Here is a 21478-nt window from a genome sequence, read left to right as displayed (position 1 = left end):
CTCTTTCCAGTCCAGACCCAACAATGCCTTTAGATATCCCTCTATCAGCTTTTGAGCTCCTGGAATGAATCAGATGTGATCTATCAAGGCACCTCCTCATAGTTGTCTTCCACAGTGGCCAAACTTTCAAGCTGGTGGTTTGGTGTCATGTAGACAGACCTTCACCTCTTCTTCAAACTAAACTTCTTTTTCTCTGGTTTCTGTTGCTGTCCCAGCAAAGACAGGTAGGAAGAGACACTGTTCTGAACCCCGTAGCTCTGGTGGACGAGCTCCGAGCTGAGCGAGGAAAAATGCATTAGTGTTACAGATGTTGTCTGAAAAGATTTACAGTATTTAAAATGCTTCCATGTTCACATGATAGTTCAAATACTTATTAAATATATGAATTTCAGTTTTAGTTTCAGAAAATTGTAAGATATACATTACTATTCAAAAGTTTGGGATCAAACTTTTTTGAAAAAATTAATTAATACTTTTATTCAGTAAAGTGACAGTACATACTTGTACATTTAATAAATAAATACTCACTTAGTTTTATTCATTAAAAAATATTAAGTAGTACAACTGTTTTCCAACTTCGATAATAATAAGAATTTCTTTAGCACCAAATCAGCATATTACAATTATTTCTGAAGAATCATGTGACGCTGAAGACTGGGGTAAAGGATGCTAAAAATTCACCTTTGCCATGACAGGAATAAATTAATTGAAAAATTATTATTTTTAATATATCGAAATAGAAAACATTTTTATATTTTTCTAAGTCATTTTCACAATATTACTGTTTCTACTGTACTTTTGGTTAAAAAATCACCTCGGTGAGCATAGCAGACTTTATTTAAGCAGCTTTTATTGATCTTATTACCTGTTCACTGCTCTCAAGTCAAAAGATAATTTTCTCCCTTCAGGTGTTTTCGTGAGCTCACTCAGAGCGGTTTCACAGGCGATCAAACATGGGCCAGTTAGAACACAGCACAGTCCGTCTGCTATATCTAAACCAGAGCGAGAGGGAAAATCTGAATCAAATTGGCCATCTTTCACACTAAAACTAGTTGTTTTTTGGTGTAGTATTTGATTTACCAGTGTAGTAGTTCACCAGATCTTCCAGACACTGAAATGTGAGGCGTGGAGAGATGTAGTACCAGTTGTTAGGCATTCTATCTATTCGATAATGCTTAATAGTTCTGTGGCGCACAGATAAGGTGTACGAACCTAGAAAAATCAGCCATATTATTGAACAAGCCAAAATATTTTTCAGAAGATCCTTTGGATTGGTCTGTTTATAAAACTCTGTCTGTCATCCAGAATAAGATAAAATATGGACCAGATCTTGTGCTGTGTGGGACTAGACTAGGATATTATGTTCATCTTAAATACATATTCTGACCTTTTGTGCTCTCTCTGATTAAGAACGACCCTACTCGGTTTTCTGGGTGTTGAAGCAGTTCCTCGGCTTTTGGTCTGGTCACAGTTTCAAACAGCCACCTGAGACAGTCAAGAATGTTTCCATTAGCTCTAGTGGTACATTAAACAACTAGTGGAAGCTCATTGACAAGAAGGTAGCATGGCAATTCAGAACCTACCCATGGTAGACTTGAGGCATGACAGTGCGGTATATAGTTCACTTCCTTAGTGTTGACTGAGTAGACCTTCCACCAGTACCCTTCTCTGAAAGAAAGTGAGACTTGTAAAAATGTATGTAAACTGTTCTTGTCATTTGTAATTTAAAGGTTTATAATGATAAAAAACAACCTATTTCTATTAAGTTAGAAACCGTGTTCTGTGTGTGTAAAAGAGCTGCAAGAAGGCTAGTGTTAAAGTTAACACTGGCTTCAAGGTTTTGTGGTCAGTTGTGCATTGCCCAACAACTGTCAGTGTTATTGATGTAAAATATAGTTACTACTAACATACAACACTTCAAACATACAAATAATGTATCTATCTACTATCACTTCAAACATACAACCCCCCCCCTTCTCTTTATACATAGTATTTATCAAAGAATCATGAAAATTATATAACTGTTTTCACAAAAATTAAGAAGCACAGCTGTTTTCAACATTAATAATTATGAATGTTTCTTAAGCACCAAATCAGCATATTAGAATGGTTTCCAGAATAACTGGAGTAATGACTGCTGAAAATTCAGCTTTGCAAAATAAAAAAATAGTATTTTACTATGTTTTTGATCAAATAAATTGTGAGCATGAAAGACTTGCCAAAAAACAAACAAACACTCTTTTGGATTGCAGAGGGTATGTGTTTGCATAGCTGAACTTATATGTTTCTGCTAGCATATCTTGCGTAATAATCTTGCGAAGCATGTTAAGAGACCGATTTTACTGTTAGCATACAGACAAAAGCTCTTGTAGAAGCATATGATAATAATACTTACTCAGACACTATTTTCAGCCAATCTCCCATTCGAAATATGAGCTCGCAGATATCAGGAGGAGGGTAGTTATCCAACACTAATGCCATGTCATTCTCATCCACTGTCAAACAGAACATTTTGCATTTGCATTGATTTTCATAATGTTTATGTTTGTTACTTGTTTTTTTTAATGTTTTTTAGCTGAAACAAAATGAAACAGACCTGTATTTTTGAGCATCTGTGTTAGGAAGGTTTTTAGTATTAATCATTTGTATTTATGTTGCAGTGCAGGAAGTACTTCGAATATGCTGCTTTAGCCTTTTTTTTTAGTCACAAATTATGACTAAACAGAAAAACAAACTTCCTTGTTTGTTACTATTCAGTCCTGGGTGTGTTGACAGCTAATTCTTGCGCACTTATGTCCAATTTTAGAGACTTGTTATTTTTTAGGTCATACACAAACTTTATTTTTGTTCGAATAGAGAGGAGTTCAGCTTAGGCTATTGACCATTTCATTTCAAGGACAGACCACAGCTTAATATATGTATTAATACAGTTTGAGTCTCTTCACACACCACAACATCTGTAAATGTTTGAAACGATGTGGCATCAGCTTACAATAACTGAGAACATCACTTGAAACCAGTCACTCAAACAGTGCTCAGTATTTTCATACCTCTTGGTGGAAGGTCTTCATTAGTACGAGTTTGTCTGAAATCCTCCAGAGTTCTTTGGCTTGTGAGAGTGCCTCCCCCAGCTCCCACAGCTAGTCCTACAAGTTTATCACACCCAATCAGCCATCAGATGCCTGTCCCAACCGAGACAATCTCCCCTTCTTATAGATTCTGCTGTTGTTCTGTTGTGCAACTTCCCACTGATAAGAGTTTAAGGGCATGGCCTTAGTATACAGGTAAGCTGTCTCACCACACTTTCCACTTCACAAATAAGCAAAAATAGGAAGTGTTGAAATGAAACAGCTTTATAATCGCATGCAAATTCATTCACATATGCTCTATATATGGAAATAATGCACCGCTTCTGTTAAATAGGTGTATAAATAGCAGTGGTAAAGAAAACCACTCACGGGTTCATGATTTTCTGTTTTGACGCATTTTTTGGTCTAAACCATAATAGATTAATCTAAAACGTGTTTATGTCTCATTGACATTTGAGTCTGACTGGAAAAGTGCTCTAAATTCTCTCTCAGTTCTCAAACTGATTAAAAAATGTCTTTAAAGTAAAACAAAAAAACCATAATTAATGACATCTAGATGAAAAGAATTTTTTCATGGTTGATGACTAAAGATCCAGATACCTTTTTAGTGGTCACATCTAGTGCTAAACAATGCTGTTGTTTGCTTATAGGGTGGATCTGTGTTTTCTCCAGCTGTTGTAATGAGTACATCTAAAGCCCAGGTGCAAACTGCATCTCTGGCTAGGGAACTGGGCTGCTCGGCCTCTGATACTTCACAGCTGCTGACCTGCCAAAGGAGTAAACCGGCTCAGAGCATCAACGCTGCTCAGACCAAGGTACAATGGGTTGCTTTTGTGAAGAAAATGCACAAAACAGTCGTTTAACATCCTCTGGGTGTTTTTGTTTGTGTGTAGTTGTTAGCAGTGAGTGGTCCTCTGCAGGCCTGGTCACCGGTGGTTGATGGAACTGTAGTTCGGGAAAAGCCTTCTGTGGCCCTTCGGTCCAGACGCTTCCACAAAGTTGAATTACTTCTAGGGTCATCCATTGAAGACGGCCTCATCAGCAGATCCAAGAACATTAAGGTCAGGCCACAAATGTATCAGACTGAGAAATGTGCGAGAGGAAAGCACCTAAAAGATAGTGTGAGAATTAAAACCGGGAGTGGTTAGATAAAAATGTAACTAGTTATTCAGGTGGCTCATATTTTCTTATTGATTTTTGTGTTTTCTTTCATTTGAGGAGAATTTCGAGCAGCTTCAGGGAAGGACTGACAGCAAGATGATGTTTTACGCAGCCCTGTCTAACTCTATGGGTGGAGATGATGCTAATGCTTTCGTGAAGGAGGACGCGACCTGGTTCTACTCTTTACAGCACTCCCCCACACCCTCAGGATACAATGTGTTCTCTCGCGCACTGGAAAATGCTACAAGGTAAGAGGTGGAAGGTCATACAGAACAAAAATGTGTTTTGTTTTCATTATAAGAATGTTTCATAGAAAGCATGCACATGCACAAAGTTACACAACCATTCAAAAGTGGTCTAAAATGTATTTATTTGTTTATTTATTGAAAGAAATTAAAACTTTTTTCAGCAATGATACATTAAATTGATCAAAAGTTACAATTAAACATTTTTACAAGATTTATAGATATTATTTTAACAATGTTTATTTATATATATATATATATATATATATATATATATATATATATATATAATTTTAATAAGTTTAATAATTCACAATATTGCGGTTTTACTGTACAATTTTTATCAAATTAATCCAGTTTTGGAGAGTGAAAAGCTTCTTTTAAAAACATTAAAAGGTTCATTTTACTGTACTCTCCAAGTGACCAAAATTATTTGTTAGAGAAGTAAAATGTTTCCCAGTTCATGCCACGTTAATGAATGCAATGGTAAAATTAATCTAATTTAAAAGCCCCTGATCAGCATTTTGTTTGTAAAGCTTAGTTGCAACTCTTTAGTTGGATGCAAAAATGAACAATAGATTTTCTCTTTCAGTGTGATCACAGCTGCCCAAGTGAGCGATTATGTTTGTTCAGACCCTTGAAAAAATGTTAAGTGGTCTGGAATGCCGAGGAGTCCAGAGCTGAAATCATTTTGAGCCTTAGGGCAGGACTCTGCGCTTGTCTTGCATTCACAGAGGGTGTGGAGGGAGGCTGCTGTGTTTGTGGCAAAGTGGAAGGAAATTATATATATATATATATATATATATAGGTCTCTAACTGAAATATACTCAAGTGTGAGTTTAAAACAGTCCTAGTAAAAACTGTCACTCATCATCAATCAATTTCAACAATTTCATTACACTTTAGCAATGAAGGTTTTATACTGGATGGGGATAGGTAATATTGAAACCAAAAAATATGTAAAAATAAATAAAACACTGTACAAAAATTGTCTGTGGCACTTCTAATGATGTTATAATGGTAATTTGATATGCGTGGCGGATGCATCCTCCTTGAGCTCAGTTTGTCAAACATTATAATTCTGAATTTTATTCAAGTGTGTCTGGAAAATATGATTTCAACAGGCTAGCACTGTACAATGTTTTGAGTCAAGAGTTGATTTAACAAAAAGCTCAGTCTTTTCCCTCTGATTTATTGCTGTTTGTGATTACCAGATCGTATCTTCAAACACTACATTGTTCACTTTTGGAAATGCTGAGTAGAATTAAATTTCTGCTACAGTAAGAGTCAAATAAAACAAAATGATGATTTAATTTCTACAATGACACTGGTTTTAAATATGCATGGAATTCAATACTATTTGTTCACAATACTTTAAGCTAATTTTTTGAAAAGCAATTTTCTTTTGGACTTCTGTGTCCTGAAATTTCTGCTTCTTTCTCTGAATTGTCTGTAACTGTGAAAGCAGTTCAGAAGGAGGACAAGCTGGCTGCCCACATAATCACTAGTGTCAGATATAGTACAGACCAAACCTGACCAACACACCCGAGTGACCTGCTGCACACAGCAGCATAGCAACACAAACAGGAAAGAGACAAAAGAACATATAGAACCTGATAAAGCCAAGTTTAAGTCCGGCATCATTTCCTGATCCTTTTTTTCACTTCATTTCATTTTCTTTTGTTTCAACACTGTGGCATATATACTGTACTCAGTAAAAAAAAAAAAAAAAAAAAATTATTTACAATAAAATACAATTTCATTCTTTACATTGTTTAATTTCACACTGTTTGCAATGTGTTGCTTGCCATTTCTTTGTTATTATTTTGTGTTTAGTGAATGTTTATTGCATTATTTTAGTGTAATGTGTGTTACCCTGATGGTATTTTTTAATGACCATGTGCACGATCTATATACAAGTTATGGACAGATCACTTACTTTGAACTTTGGTTTATCAAGTTTCTTTCTATTTTACCGCCTGTAGTCTTGTGGTGGATATCAGCAAAAAGGGTAGATTTTGATGAATAAAAATGAGATTTTAGTTAAAGTAGCTTGGTTTGTCAACATTAGATCCATTTATTTCTACAGAGATCTGTTCATCATCTGTCTAGCTGTGGACATGGCTGAATTCTGGGCAGCCAACACACGATCTAGTGTTCACATGTACCACCTTCCTGAGGACGCCGTGTACAACAGGTGCCTTTCATTCTATATGCTTAATATCATACTTATACGATTTCACAGAACTTATGGTACCACTTGTAATAAAATCGATCACATTCCAAGAAGAATCTCTAAATATGTTTTTGTTATAGTGTTGACCTGTCAGCTCCGATGGATGTGCAGTACCTCTTTGGAGTTCCTCCTCAGAAACGCGTGACCCCTTCAGCACCGAAGAGAGGACGCTTACCTTAGATCATGAACTACATGGCAAACTTCATAAAGTCTGGGTATTTATCATCAACCATTTCTGTATTTTTTTTATTTTTTACATCTGAGTGAAACGGATTATCAAAAAATGTAGGGCAGGACTTGATTCTGTCCATCAGTTGTTGATCGGATTGAGGCAGATCTCATAGTCAGCCTGGGCTGCATTTCTCAAAAGCCTCGTAAGCCTAAGTACATTGTAGACCCGTTGCCACCAATGGAGCTACGATCAACTTATGCTTTCGATGCTTTTGGGCAACGCAGCCCTGGTCAGTTGTAAGAAGGGGCAGAATTTAAAAGGACAGTTCACCCCAAAATGAAAATTCTGTCATCATTTACTAACATTGTAACAAAAATAAAGATATTTTTAAAGAAACCTGAGAGATTTGTGTCCCTCCAAGTCCATGTAACCAAAATTTAAAGATCCAAAGATATAGGCAGTATAAAATTAATCCAAGTCTTGTGAAGAGAAATAACCGCTTTATATAACCTCTAATTTAGGTTTTTATTTCATCTAACAATGATGAATCTTTTTGGATATTTTAAGTTTTGTTTACATGGACTTTCAATGGAGGTGGCAGAAACATCTCATGTTTCTTAATTTGGTGTTTCAGAGGGTTTCAAACAAGGGTGGACTGGGGCCAAAAAGTGTCCCTGTACTTTTTTGGCACAGAGCGGCCCACCAAACCCGATCTGCAACACACCACACCACACCACACCATAAACACTCATTTATGGTGTGGTGTGGTGTGGTGTGTTGCAGATCGGTGTGTAGCATACTACTTTACATTATAATTTGTCTTTTCTGGTGTATATGGCATATAGTAAATAATTTTGAAGAATTTTTACAAGGGACAGTTTAATATCACTCAAGTTAAATACCTATATTATCAGTCCATCTGACACAATGCTCTGGTACCGTCTAGAAGACTTCAATAGTGCAGAATGCAGACTGTTTTTATGGTCATATACAGTATTTGTCCTTTTGCAGGAGCTTGACATCTATCATTTTAAGGAATAGAGCTCCAATTGTGGAAAAGAGTATACAAATTATTTTGATGATGAAAAATACAGTAAACAGTACTGTGAAATATATAATCTTACAATTTAAAATAGCTGTCTTCTATGCAAATATATAGTAAAATATAATTGATTGCTGTGATGCGCAGCTGAATTTTCAGCATCATTACTCCAGCCTTCAGTGTCACATGACCCTTCAGAAATCATTCTAATATGCTGATTTGCTGATCAAGAAACATTTCTGATTATTATCAATATTGAAAACTGTTGTGCTGCTTCATATTTTTGTGGAAAATATCATGCCATTCAGTCTTGGGTAAGATTAAAAAATATAAATCAAAAAATTATATGATATTATATGATTAAATTGATTTAAGTGACAGTAAAGATATTTACACTTATTACAAAGTACTTATATTTCAAATTATATTTCTGATTTCTGAAGGGACAATGAAGACTGGAGTAATGATGCTGAAAATTCAGCTTTGATCACAAAAATCAATTACATTTTAAAACATCCTAAATAGAAATCCACTATTTTAAGTGTAATATTTCATAATATTATTGTTGTACTATATTTTTGATCAAATAAATTCAATCTTCTTTCAAACAAATAAATAAAAAGCCTTAATTATTTCAAACTTGTAACCACCAGTGTGTATATAAAATAGGCTAATGCATGTGAATTAATAAGCAAATTATATTTTTATTAGGCCTATAATATAAATCACTTTCCTATGCACAGCACTCGAAATAAGTCTTCATATGTACAATGTTTTATAGTAAGATTGAGAATATTTTTTAATAGATTTTTAAACATTTTCTTAGACACGTGAAATCATGGAAGAAAGCCTATATAGAGATATACATTAACTCTTATTTCATGTCTGCTGATAACTGCTATTATGTATAGCCTACATTGTGACGAATAATGTAAATTGCATTAAAATCAAAAAGCATTCCTGAAAATTAATGTCTGGCGTTTAACTTTTTTTTTTTCCGTTCTTTTTTTCTTTTCGTCAAGGGTTGGCAAATATTGCTGAATTGTCTCGTCATGTTAGCTGTTACCTCAGCGTCTGTGAACAGTAAATCCCGCCTTCTACACTATTTCAAACATTTTGACATTGATGATCGCTTATGAGCCGCTGCACTGAGCAGGAGCACGCTAAATTAATTAGAATTTTTGAAAGAAGTGGGCCGTGCGGCCCGGGCCATTCGTCTGGGCCGATGGAAGGAAATACATACATGTACTCCAATCCATTTTCTATATATATTTTATGCAAAGGGCCGGCCCGCATTGTACAACGGCCCACCGGGAAAACTCCTGGTGCTCCAGATGGCCAGTCCGCCACTGGTTTCAAATTACTTAAGTATGAGTAATCTATGAGATTTTTTTTGTTGTTGTAAACTATCCCTTTAAAACAACTAAATGATTGGAGAAGTCTGGCATCTGTCACCAGAGAGATGTCTGCTGTTTCACCAAAAGATTGCGTTATGACATTTTAAATGAAAATTGCAAGGTTAGAAAAATTTACTCAAACTAACCTTATTGATGTTGCACAGCCCTATTCATCGCTCCTCTGCTCTTCACAGCAACCCCAACCTGCCTCTTGTAGCATCTAGGACATCTTTCAGTAAGTTCTTACCCCCATGGCCTCAGTACATGCCTCACCCAGGTGGACGGGGCTATAAGGAGCTGTCCTTTACTCTCAAGAACTGCAAGAACCTCCAGAGTCCTCAGTGTTCCTTCTGGTCTCAATATGTGCTCTGATCACCTCTACCGGTTAGTACTACTCTATCCACATTAACTCCTGGTTGTTAAATTTAGAGATTGGAAGATAACAGAGGATTTTTGATCATTCAAAAATGCTTATAAATCTTTACAATTCTGTGCACTTGGTAATATATGTAAACCTGACTTTGTCTTTTGACTTCACAGCCAAATTCTCCTGAGACGTCAGTGGGAGATTCTGAAGGTATTCAAAGTCCAACCCAAGAGCCAAAGTCAATCTCAGACTCCAGCTTCCCTCTGACTCCAAGCAAATCTAAATCTGAGAAAGATGCTTACAATTAGTCTCAAAATGTTCAGATTTTCTTGTAATTGCTTTAAAACCAGTTCCATCTTAGCACATACTGTGGTATTTCTGTTGATGTAAATCATTGTGATTCTAAACATAGTAGAATTTAAGCAATAAACTGCATTGAAAACACTTATGGGTTCTTCTTCACTGTTCAAATTTTTAAAAGTGATTCAAATATCTTTAGAGTATTTAAATATCTTCATGAAAAATTAATGAGGTGACTTAATATTAAAATAAAGACATCATACAGTCACATGGAATGGGACCGACCAAAGTGCCAGGAGGATGTACGAGTAATCCTTTCTGCAAGTTTCCAAATGCTGCAACAGGCTTGTGTGCCACTGATTTGAGGGCTATTCTGAGATGCTAATGATCACTTTATTCCTGGAGATTATAAGAAGCCTTTCCTCTTTGTCTAGACTCTTCTGTTCCAGCTGTCTGGACACTTTTGATTACATTCATCCATATGAACAAAGTCAAGGTCAGAGCATTTTCTCAGAGGGATATTTTGAGACAATTTCAAATCACTTCCGCGTGAACTATGAAAACAATTTGCACATTAAGTAACTGAAATATGAAAGTTTTTTCCAGTGATTTTTTTAGTCTGTGGTGTAGGAGATTAGTTTAGAATTTACTGTTCTTCTGTTTAGTGCATCAGTGGCAGACTGCCCAGCTGTCGGCTTCAATTTGTGAACAGTGGAAACCTCAAAAACAATCTAGCGCATACTTCAAAGTTTTGGCAAAATATGAACACATCATACAAACCTTGCAAAATGTTGCTTGTGTGCTTCCCTAAAATATAATTATATACCAATGTTATTTTGCTTTACTGTAGTTTTCTCTGTTACAAGCTTAAACTTTCCCACATTTGGGTTTTAAAATTCAATTACTATTTAAAATTACATGCAATATGACCAAAAAAGAATTCTTATTAATAGCATTTATTTACATGAATACAAATATTTTTCAAATCTAATTTTAAAAATAAAAGATTATTGTGAAAATATTTCATTTTTGTAGTAAATTAAAGTACTGTTAAAATAGGTCCTTTTCAAATTAGGTAAGTACAGTATACAGTATATTTTATCAGTAAACTGTAGAAAGTACTATTAAATTACAACAACATCTGATCAGTGGTCACTTACATTCACAGCTCCTGGCAGTTCTGCAGGAGGAAATGTTTTAGGGACACAAAGTTCTCTTGTTCAGTTGCTTTTATCTCGAATTCTTGCTGATCTCTGGAATGATTTGTGTCCAAATGTCAAGCTGTTAGAGCAATGTAAGTAATAAATGAACTATGTTATTTTAATAATGTTTGCATCTCCTCTTTAAATCAATATTCTGCTTAGAAAACTTAATACCTTAAAATTATTTAAAAAATACTTAATCGGATTCTTTGCCTTAAATGAGTCATAAACAGATTGAAGGCGTCACTAAAGAAAACAAATTACATTCGCTGCAAACTTCAATGCATACATTTAAGTTGTTAGTTTTATGTTGTTTCTGTGAAAATAACTTATTTCTCTGGACTGACTTAGTGTGCACTATTATGTTATTGACAAGGAGAGGACCTTAAAAGCACAAATGGGTTTCAACTCTCTCCTGCACATTTGTGTATTTTTTATTTGCATGCCACTAAATTAAACCAAAAGCAAAACAAAATCTAATTTCAGGTCTAAATGAACACTTGCAATTGCATGTATCCTCTGAACAGTAAGTGAAGTTTCTGAATGAATAGCTTGCTTAGGTTTCATGTCATGCAATAATTATGCGAAGACATGAGAAATCTAAACATGTATCCCCTGTTAATGATTTGATAATATTAAATTGTTGGACAAGTTCGCTTTCTAAATAATTGGGTTGTTTTATTTTGATTCCTCCCCTCTTGAAGACTGAACTGGAGTGAACGGAAAGAAAACTCCCTCTAAACCTGACAGACTGATGTAACGCCAGACTCCAGAGCTCTGCCCGACACATCTGCGCGCGTCACTGAACGCTCTGTGGATGCCACGAGGGATCGCTTGTGGATTCTACCTGTAGCAAACAACATTTCTTGTTTCAATGCATTTCTCTCAGGAATATAGTAATGTGGATACTCCTGTCGTGGATTCTTTTGACAGCCAGTTTGCACCAGGTGGGTCTTATCACACAGTTGATTCAATGCGGTTTTTGAGTTCAAAATTCACGCAACTAAAGGTGTTGTTTTTACTGTTAAGAACAGCAAGTACCTGTTGTGAACTGCACTTTAAAGTAGTGAAGCTGCTTATCAAAGCGCAATTCTTGGAAAGCGCAAAACTGCAAGCTGTCGTAGCCTATGTCATGCGTAGGTGCAAATTCATTACGACACACAAATGCATAAAGAGATATCTAAACGATAGTGACTGTTTAATTTGTTATGATGACAATAAATCAAATAATAACCTGTCTGTTGGTGCATTATGTGCCAGGAGTCATAAGTTAGAGCCATTTTGCAGTTAATGCTCGGAAATGTTGAATCAAGTTTAGGAGGCGATCAGTAGCCTATATTGTAATACATACTGTCTAATAGAACACGATTTATATATTATGAATTATATGTTTATTATTATCGTTTTATTTTACCACAGTCACACTAACAAAAGCGTTGTTATAATCTGAATATCAATTGTCAATTTATTAATATTAATAATAAATTCTGCCTCACGCACACGTTTTCTGTAAATTTCTGAATTTCTTCTGCGCCAACCACAATAAAGTCTGCAATCAGGTTTAATTCACTCCGGGTTTTCCATTTCATCCACTGTAGAGAGAAACTCGGTCTGATGAAGCGAGAAAACGAACGAGACTGAACCAAAACCAGCTCTTGTAGGCGATACGTTAACACAGGTGTTTGATTTATACGTATCAAAATGTTGTGTGACAATAATGTTGCATTTCGCTCTATTGGTATATCTATTAAAATTAGCCATCAGTTTTGGAAAACAGTATTTCTGTGTAGTAACAGTGTAAAAGTGATCCTGTGCTGTCTATCCTGTCCTAATCCTGTGGAGCCTATTTAAAGGGCCCAATTTCAATGTAATTTCAAAGCAAACTCTCTATCGCCCCAAAGTGGCTAAAGTTGGCATATCTTCTTCGTGTTCCTCTCCTTTTTCCCACACAGGCCAGTTCCCACAATTCCACAGACTCTCCTCTTGTGACCACAGATTTGGACCCTTATTACAGAAATCGATACTGCAAATGGCCCTGTAAGTGCCCCAAGAGTGCCCCTGTTTGCCCACATGGCATCAGCTTATTGACAGATGGATGTGACTGCTGCAAGGCCTGTGCCAAGCAGGTGGGGGAGACCTGTAATGAGAGAGATACCTGTGACTATCATAAAGGACTTTACTGTGACTACAGCGCTGACAAGCCGAGGTACGAAAAAGGAGTGTGTGCATGTAAGTGACCTTTTCAGTGACCTGAAACATTTGTTAATGTGACTTGCAGTTGAATTTCCTAATATAACAGGCATGCAATATCAAATTTTTTTTCTTATTCTGTGTCAAATTGGTACTCAGACACAAAACTGTCACAGAATCTTTTAGTTGTAAGTACATATATCCAGTCTCCTCTGTGTTTCAGATGTTATGGGAACAGGCTGTGAGTATAACGGGGTGATTTACCGTAATGGCCAAAGCTTCCAGCCTAATTGTAAGTACCGTTGTCTGTGTGTGAATGGGGCGATTGGATGTGTGTCGCTCTGCACCGAGTCCCTGCCGCCCCGGGTCTGGTGTCAGTCGCCCAAGAGAGTCAAGATCCCAGGCCAGTGTTGCGAGAAATGGATCTGCGAGGAGTCCCGTAAACCACGCAAGACCAACCCCAGACACACTCCTGAGGAGGGTGAGCAATGCATTATTGTTTTGTGTGGTGATAAATGTCCATCAGAGGTTTATAGCATCTTCTGGTGAACTTCCATTGTTTTAGCTCCTAATCATTCCTCTTTATGTCTTTTTCAGTGTCCCTCACCTCTAATGATATTTGGCATAAAAATTGCATTACCCAGACAACGCCATGGAGTCCCTGCTCAAAGACCTGTGGGCGGGGCGTATCACAGCGCATCTCTAATGACAATGCTGGCTGTGTGATGGAGAAAGAGTCCCGACTGTGTAACCTCCGACCCTGTGAGGTGGACATCACCAAGCACTTTAGAGTAAGAATTTACTTACCATCATTAAGAATTTACCATCCCATTTCCTCATTTACTTGAATGATAGAGTATGATAAAGAGCAGATAAATGGATAGACAGATGAATGGATGGATGTATTGATTGTCATATCTGTTACTCAGCCGGGTAAGAAATGCCTGAACATCTACCGTGAGCCAGAGTTTCAGAACTTCACCATCTCGGGGTGTGTCAGTAAGAAGGCGTATTGGCCCAAGTACTGTGGAGTCTGTATCGATGAGCGCTGCTGCATCCCATACAAATCTAAGACCATCGAGGTGGAGTTTGTGTGTCCAAATGGATCCGTTTTTTTCTGGAAATACATGTGGATCAACGCCTGCTTCTGCAACCTCTCCTGCAGGAATCCAAACGACATCTTTGCAGATCTCGAGCAATACTATGAGGTCAATGAGATTGTTAACTAACTAATTCACTAAGTGCCAGATACAATCTCTTTTTATGGCATCCTGAGGCTCACATTTGTAGTCTGTGCATCATTCTTGACAGTAACATGGATGCTGGAGAGCAGAGAAAGCACTGTTGATGAGAAATTTGGATTGAATTCGGATGATTTATGAATAAACATCAGCACAGTAACTCATAAGATGGCTTGTGAAGGGAACAATGACAGTTCAGACTGAAGGACTTTATGGTATAAGAAGATTGCTGATGGATGGATGGATGAGGGACAAAATATGAAATTAAGAAAATGTTCAATTCAAGATGTTGACTTCCAGTTCCAAATCTGTGAAGTCCAAAAAACTGCTTTTATATTTTGCAAATATATGTTTATAAAATATTGCCTTCAACGAAAAAAGGGTATTCTCCTTAAAGTAATACACGTCATCAGTTTTTGAAAATATATATTAGTTAAAATGGTGTTAAAGGACTTGTTTGTATCTTTGTTATATAACATATTCTGAAATACATATAAGAGAAGTGACAGTGAGCTCCTTGATAGTCACACTTTTGTTTTGCCAAGTTGTTACTTTTCATATTTAATTCTGGAAATATGCAGGAAATGTATCTTTTTTTAATAAAAGATATTTGCTTATTTTTATGCTTTATGCTTTTTGTATTTATTTCTGTTGTGTGTTTATTACGGACATATTTCTATAGTGGAATTCATTACATAATTGTATGTATTTATCATTTTTCACAGTGTTAGACATTAAACAGCAGTGAGACTGTCTGAATATACTTAATTTTATTTTAAGAACACAGTTGTTAAATATAAAGTGATCTTACCAACATTCATATCTTCCTTGCTCATTAATATAAGATGGGACTCTAAGAAGCACAACCAATATAAATGGTTCAGATATTATATCAAATGTTCTGTAGACTATATTTTCAGACTAAGAAAATACTGTCAGATGTAAATTTAACTGTTAGAAATTACAAGTACAGAAATGATCTGCAATACATATTGTATAGAAAAGATCCCCCCAAACATTCAGCCCTATCAGAGAACTCTCCAACACAATCGCCCACATACTCACGCTGCATTTTAAGATAGCCTATATACATTCTCACAGCCAAGCTGTAAACATCATAGAACCTTCTTAACATAATTATATAATACAGTAATTATAAAATATTACATATTGTAAGTAATAAAACGGCAATTTAAATCACTGGTTCAGATATTTTCAACTAGTGTAAAGTCTATTAAGTAGGCTACATACAGCATTTGTTTGCTGTGAGGGCCATCTCTAATCAAACATCCCTTGTGAAAAATACCAATGATACATTAAACATTATCTAATAACACACGCATCAGATTTCAGGTCCAATATCAAACCGCCTGCTGAGTTCCATTCTGATTTGCACGGTGGTGTTATTTTCATGAGGCGTTCAGCAGGATAGTTTGATGGAATGTGTGGGGCCTGAGGAACTGTGCTCTGCGCCAGGGGTGCTCTCCATGGAGACGTCGGTGTGGGAACGTCCACGCTGCTCATCCGTGTTTGTACCGCTGCGGTTACGGTTGCGCTCCAGAGATGAGTTACTGGCCGTGCGAGACCGAGCAAGACGGGTCATACTGGCAGAGGGCACTGTGGAGAAGAAGGAGTAAGTGATAACAGAGGGTATGACCATGGTTTTCTCTCATATAAAATGTAAAATGACTATTATTCATTGTTATTTTTGCATAGTAGTTCTGTATTGTTTTAGTGTTAAAATAATGTGTGCTTACTGTAGCCCATGCCCTGGATAAAATACTTGAAAGCTTCTATAAGTTTGCCAGGCTGTGAGAGAACATTAACATATTTTGTGTAAATATACTCGTAATGACTATAAAATCAAAAATATGATCAAGATTAAAAAAATGCAGATTTGAATGTGAATCTGTAAATGTGAATTATATATAGGCCTACCTGATCAACCTGAGGCAGGCCGCCACAATCAGCCATCTAGAAAAAAAGTTTAAATAGTTTAAAACTAAGGATGCGCAAAATATCTGTCTCATATCAGTTATGTTATTTTACTAGCTATTCATCAAATCAGATAACAGTGAAATGTTGGGATATAAAATTAGCTGCCATTAGTATTTTACATGTAAAAGTGAATCAATGTGTTTGAGTGAATGCAAAGGACGGTAAGGTGACTGACCTTGAGAAATGTGGTTGTTGTTGGGTTCATTCTGGAGTTGCTGTCAACCTGTGAGGTAAAACATTTATATAATATTTATATTAATGTTTTGCATGCTGCTTTAGTTTAAAATTATTTATGGTTTATAGTCAATAATTGGAAAATTGTTGCAACCAATAACTTTTGAGTAACAATAAATTTCTATGGGGGTCTCTAACATATTTAAGAAAATAGCAAAATAGTGATTCTCACCACAGCATCCACAGCTGGAGAGTTATCACCCACTATCAGCAAAGCTGGACACCTGTCATGATGACAAACAATTTAGTCATTGAAGCTCAATTTTAAGGTTTAAGGCAATATTAGTCAAAATCTCATATGTTTGCTGTCATCGGAACTTACTGGAGCATTCTTGCATTTACGTTTCCTCCTTGTACTGGTCTCTCTATCTCCAGATTCCTTCGGCTGAGAAATGATGGAAAGATGAGGCTTTCAGTAACTCCTTGCAGTATATAGAATATATAGGTCTTAGCCTATAGGCTCATTTAAAGAATCAAACCCAGGAGCTGAGCGATTAAGGCACAGATTGAACTTGTGATACCTTTTGTAAGACTTGACAAACTGCTGCAGGTTGGACTGGTTAATGTTGTTTGTAATGAGATGACGGAAGGTTGCGATCAGTTCATGATTGTTCTGTATCTCCTCCTACAACATTAGTAAACATTAGCATTAACGTGACAAAACAGTCACAAATAACTTATTGAGAATTAATTAGCAGGTTATATAATTTCAAATCCTAATATATTAATACTAAATTAATTTAGTTTCATTATTAATCAGTCAAATTAATCATAGACGTCCTCAGTTCTCACCTTTCCAAACAGGTGTGAAATGACAGTATCAGGGAGAGCATGAGTCCAGCTTGTAATCTGTCGAGAATGTAACGCTTTAGTGATGGTTTGTGCAATGGTATGGCTTTGAAAAACTCTATAAGCTCATTCAAATGAGTTTAATAATGCAATCTTTTGAATGAATGCAAATCTAGCAGAAAGAAATCAGTTTTTGTACCTTTTGTGCTGCCCTTTCCATGAAACCCTCTGCGTTGACGCTTAAATTAATCAGAACAAGACCTTCAACCATGTCTGGATGTTTTAGCTTTAAGAGATACATGCAAAAAAAGAATCAATTATTAATGCAAAAATAAAAATGATAAAAAATGTTATTATTTAATAAGCAATACTGGAATGTGATTTGTGCAAAGGAAACATTCCTGTGTATTAACAAGCAAGACTGCAATAATAATGAGCAGGAATACACTGTCAGCACTGCTTTGTAGTGAGAGTTGCAAAATTGTGATCCCTTCAAAGCAATTCAACGCTTCTGACAAGAAAAGTGTATAGAACTCACAGCAAAGTGAGTCAGGATGTTGGCTCCGGCTCCAACCGCCATTCCAATCACACTCTTCAGACTATGAAGGGAAAAGAGCAAACATTCAGGTACGTTTGGATCAAGATCACTTGTAAGATTATAATACAAGCCTCAAAAATATGATTTAAACATCTGAACCAGTTTTATAACTTACCCAAAATGCTGGAGGACCATAGGAAGGGTTTCTGAGAGCTGATCCATAGAAGGATAGGTATACCTACAATATTAACAGACAGTGCTTTATTTGTTAGCCTCAAACATGTGGAACAATATGGGGGTCAAATTCTATCACGTCCAATCAAACAGCATGATAGGTTAATTAGGTTTGGCTGATTAGCGAAGTCATAATCTGTCTGGATTCTGTTCTGGAAGGTTGGATTATGGGAAATGGATGTCCGTTATATTGTTGTAGCAGATGGCAGATCACAAACATGCTCTGCTTCCCTCAAACCCAACATGTTGACCTACATTCTGTCAGTTTGGTGCCATAGGGTGCTGATTAAAGCTGTCTGCATTATAGAGCAGATCTGTTATTGAGCAGAGTTTAAACGCATTTCCTGTCTTAGTGGCTGGGGAATGTAAACTAAAGCAGTTTTGTTGTCTTTGTTGTTGGCAGAATGAGTAAGAGTGTTTTTAATTCTAAGACATAACTCTAAAGATTTTAGTTAATTGTTCGCCTTTGGATGCTCTGATAGACCTGGTGGCATAATGACCCCTCACTTACTCTGTGGAGAGAGTGCTGGCACCGTCCTGCTGTCCTGGGGCATCAACATGGCACACAGCAAAGTGTTGCATGATCTCATGCATGTCTTTGTGATTGAAGAGAGTCTCGAAACAGCTCTTATCTGCAAAAAAAAAAGAACACAGATGTGTTACTAAGATAGGTATACACAAATGATTTAGTCCATTAAGACAGAATACTAATTAGATGTTATATATCTTGTTTTAAGAGCACTGGATCTTGCACTGGCATTTGCAGTGACATTGAACCTTTTACGGTAAAGTCTTACAGGCAGAGGGGAATAAGAAGGTATAGAGGAGGTTCTTACGGTTCAGTCCGATGTCATGGAAGGTCAAGATGGTAGGCCGGTTGCCCTTCGGAACACCCATCATGGTGCAGTGCACCAGACCAAAGGCAGTCTCCACATCATCCTCCTACAAAAGCAAACTTATGCTTAGGTTTGCAACATATTGAGAATTTTGTTGTTTTCCTCTCAGTGAACTTGTGTTCATACGTATCAAAAAATGTTTAGTTGGAGAATAAACCTTTTTATTTTATTTATTTATTTATTTATGATAATGCTTTAGTGCATTCTTATCATGGAGAGACATATAAATACTAATTAATCGTATTTATTCTCAATGGCTGCAATAAGAATGTGTCTGAACATATGGCTCAAAATAGTTTTGACTGATTATTATGATTTAGATTAATATATTTATCGTAACATTTCCCTCAGTTCACCCAAAAAGTTTTTTGTTTGTTTATGTTATAGCCTGCTTATCTCTGACAAAAACACCAAAGCACCTTGACCAGACATACAGTAGTAAATTTGCTGGACAGTAAACAACACAAATTCCATCAACAGACCACAAACATCAACATCAAAACCCCCTTGAAATAAAACTTGCACAAACACAATCAAATCTTGTGTATCCACTAATAAAACAGCATATAGAACAACAGCAGAAGATAAAAGCAACTGACAGTGATGTCAAGCTCAAAGATGCTGCACTCAGAGTCCTCCAGTACCATGGTTACAGTTGCTGTTGAAGGCTGATGTAAAAATTTGTGTGTATTTGAAAAGAGTAGATCCTGGTTTGCTGCTGCCTCAAGCTCCGAGTTGCACAGAATGCACTGAGGTCTGGGTTTTATATCCCCTTGTTTACAGTGTGGCGTAAACATGTAATTCCCAGCATGCCTTGCATAGTGGCCAGAAGGAGCCTAATTCTTAAAGGATGGAGAGATCAACAAATTGGATCAGTAAGTTAAGCTGAACACTGGCATCCCTTAACATGTCCCACCTCTGTTGTGTTCCCATAGTACGTAAACATTTTATGAATGAAACACAAGGGATCTTGGGAGTTGCATAGAAATGGCCACTTTACATAAATTATGCAACATTTATTTATTGATTCACTTTCCCAAAAATGAAAATCCTGTCATCATTTAGTCACCCTCAGGTGCAAGCCTGTGTAACTTTCAAAAGATATTTTGAATGTCAAATGATTTTCAATGTAAAAATATAGGAATTATTCTTTAATGATAAAGAAATGTGAATGTTTTATGACTCCAAAAAGCACAAACATCAAAAGATCAGAGAACACATCAGGCACGTAGCACAGTGGGTAGAACCATGACCTCACAGTGATTGATAAGTACTCTGTTTACAGGGTCCACCATCAGAGTAAGAGCGTTAAGCTCATTTAGCACAGGGACAATGTGCTGCTACATGTTTGTGCGGGCGTAAGCCAGTTCAGGGCAGATGCATGTCTTCGGTCAAAACGTCATTGATGCTGAGAGCCCCTATGAGTGTTCCTGTCGAGTGCGCGACAGTGGCCTGGAAAGCTGAAATCTTCTTGGAGGATCAACATGACAGAGCAAGCTGTTTGTTCAGTCCTCTTTCAGAACTGATGGCTACTGTATGATTCAACATATCTTCATGTATTTACATAAACGTTTGGGATATTTTTTGAAAGAAATTAATACTTTTATTCAGCAAGGATGCATTAAAAGTTGATAAAAAAAAGTGATAGTAAAAACATTGTCATTGTTCGAAAAATGTTATATTTCAAATAAATGCTGTTCTTTTGAACATTGCGCTCTCTATTAATCTGTTTCTATTCATTTTTTCCATATTGATAATAAAAAGAAAAAAGTGTCTTGAGCACTAAATGATTTCTGAAGGATCATGTGACATAAGGACCCGAGTAATGATGACTGCTGAAGATTCAGCTTTGCCACCGCAGGAATAAATTACATTTATAAAATACAATATTAAAATAGAAAATATTTATTTACAATTTTAATAATATTCCAGTGTTACAGTTTTACTGTATTTTTGATCAAATGCAGCCTGGGTGAGCATTAGAAAATATTAAAAGGTCTTAAAAAAAAAAAAAAAAAAGTGAAGTGACATTCAGCCAAGTATGGTGACCCATACTCGGAATTCGTGCTCTGCATTTAACCCATCCAACGTGCACACACACAGCAGTGAACACACACACACACACACACACACACACACACCGTGAA

At 36.3% G+C, this 21478-nt stretch overlaps 2 protein-coding genes and 2 pseudogenes across 7 annotated transcripts in view; 2 read left to right on the top strand and 2 right to left on the bottom strand.

The window, feature by feature from the left end:
- Positions 1 to 9714, top strand: part of LOC306878557 (thyroglobulin-like) — a 31960-nt pseudogene extending 22246 nt beyond the window's left edge. The window contains exons 37-42 of the transcript in view: positions 3740 to 3904; positions 3983 to 4150; positions 4311 to 4498; positions 6585 to 6692; positions 6812 to 6946; positions 9537 to 9714. The product of the transcript in view is annotated as a thyroglobulin-like (transcript). The remainder of the gene's footprint in view (positions 1 to 3739; positions 3905 to 3982; positions 4151 to 4310; positions 4499 to 6584; positions 6693 to 6811; positions 6947 to 9536) is intronic.
- LOC306878016 (src-like-adapter) lies at positions 84 to 2511 on the bottom strand (annotated as a pseudogene). Its single transcript has 6 exons — positions 2396 to 2511; positions 1584 to 1668; positions 1388 to 1485; positions 1081 to 1212; positions 866 to 992; positions 84 to 276 (listed from the first exon to the last, which is right to left on the bottom strand). The product of its transcript is annotated as a src-like-adapter (transcript).
- Positions 9715 to 11235: 1521 nt separating the features above from the next.
- Positions 11236 to 15397, top strand: LOC306878605 (CCN family member 4-like). 4 transcript variants are annotated; one of them, XM_079431035.1, is made up of 6 exons: positions 11236 to 11303; positions 11916 to 12158; positions 13164 to 13417; positions 13625 to 13882; positions 13999 to 14192; positions 14331 to 15270. In XM_079431035.1, the coding sequence occupies exons 3-6, from the start codon at positions 13303 to 13305 to the stop codon at positions 14628 to 14630; spliced, it is 867 nt and encodes a 288-aa protein (XP_079287161.1). In that variant the 5' UTR covers positions 11236 to 11303; positions 11916 to 12158; positions 13164 to 13302; the 3' UTR covers positions 14631 to 15270. The 4 variants fall into 4 exon arrangements, with proteins under 4 accessions (XP_079287161.1, XP_079287160.1, XP_079287162.1 ...); XM_079431034.1 differs by lacking the exon at positions 11236 to 11303 and having other exon boundaries at positions 11960 to 12158; positions 13207 to 13440; XM_079431036.1 differs by lacking the exon at positions 11236 to 11303 and having other exon boundaries at positions 11976 to 12158; positions 13207 to 13417.
- On the bottom strand, positions 15241 to 20143 carry LOC306878604 (protein NDRG1-like). Its single transcript, XM_079431032.1, has 14 exons — positions 19931 to 20143; positions 19272 to 19377; positions 18947 to 19067; positions 18377 to 18439; positions 18202 to 18262; positions 17863 to 17949; positions 17667 to 17723; positions 17396 to 17499; positions 17197 to 17259; positions 17047 to 17098; positions 16816 to 16863; positions 16581 to 16616; positions 16400 to 16451; positions 15241 to 16259 (listed from the first exon to the last, which is right to left on the bottom strand). Exons 1-14 carry the CDS (start codon positions 20126 to 20128, stop codon positions 16063 to 16065), a joined length of 1245 nt encoding a protein of 414 aa, XP_079287158.1. The 5' UTR covers positions 20129 to 20143; the 3' UTR covers positions 15241 to 16062.
- Positions 20144 to 21478: the final 1335 nt, after the last annotated feature.

Source organism: Barbus barbus (assembly GCF_936440315.1).
Source record: "Barbus barbus genome assembly, chromosome: 12".
Classification (NCBI taxonomy): Eukaryota; Metazoa; Chordata; class Actinopteri; order Cypriniformes; family Cyprinidae; genus Barbus; species Barbus barbus.
This window is presented reverse-complemented; position numbering and strand designations above follow the sequence as displayed.

Coding starts and splice junctions, on each gene's coding strand:
- LOC306878604 (XM_079431032.1), bottom strand. CDS start 20,128: ATGTTTACGCCACACTGTAAACAAGGGGATATAAAACCCAGACCTCAG. Junction 19,068..19,271: donor CCATGACATCGGACTGAACC/GTAAGAACCTCC, acceptor TTTTTTTTGCAG/ATAAGAGCTGTTTCGAGACT. Junction 17,950..18,201: donor ACATCCTGACTCACTTTGCT/GTGAGTTCTATA, acceptor TATCTCTTAAAG/CTAAAACATCCAGACATGGT.
- LOC306878605 (XM_079431033.1), top strand. CDS start 12,111: ATGTGGATACTCCTGTCGTGGATTCTTTTGACAGCCAGTTTGCACCAG. Junction 12,159..13,163: donor TGACAGCCAGTTTGCACCAG/GTGGGTCTTATC, acceptor TTTCCCACACAG/GCCAGTTCCCACAATTCCAC. Junction 13,883..13,998: donor CAGACACACTCCTGAGGAGG/GTGAGCAATGCA, acceptor TGTCTTTTTCAG/TGTCCCTCACCTCTAATGAT.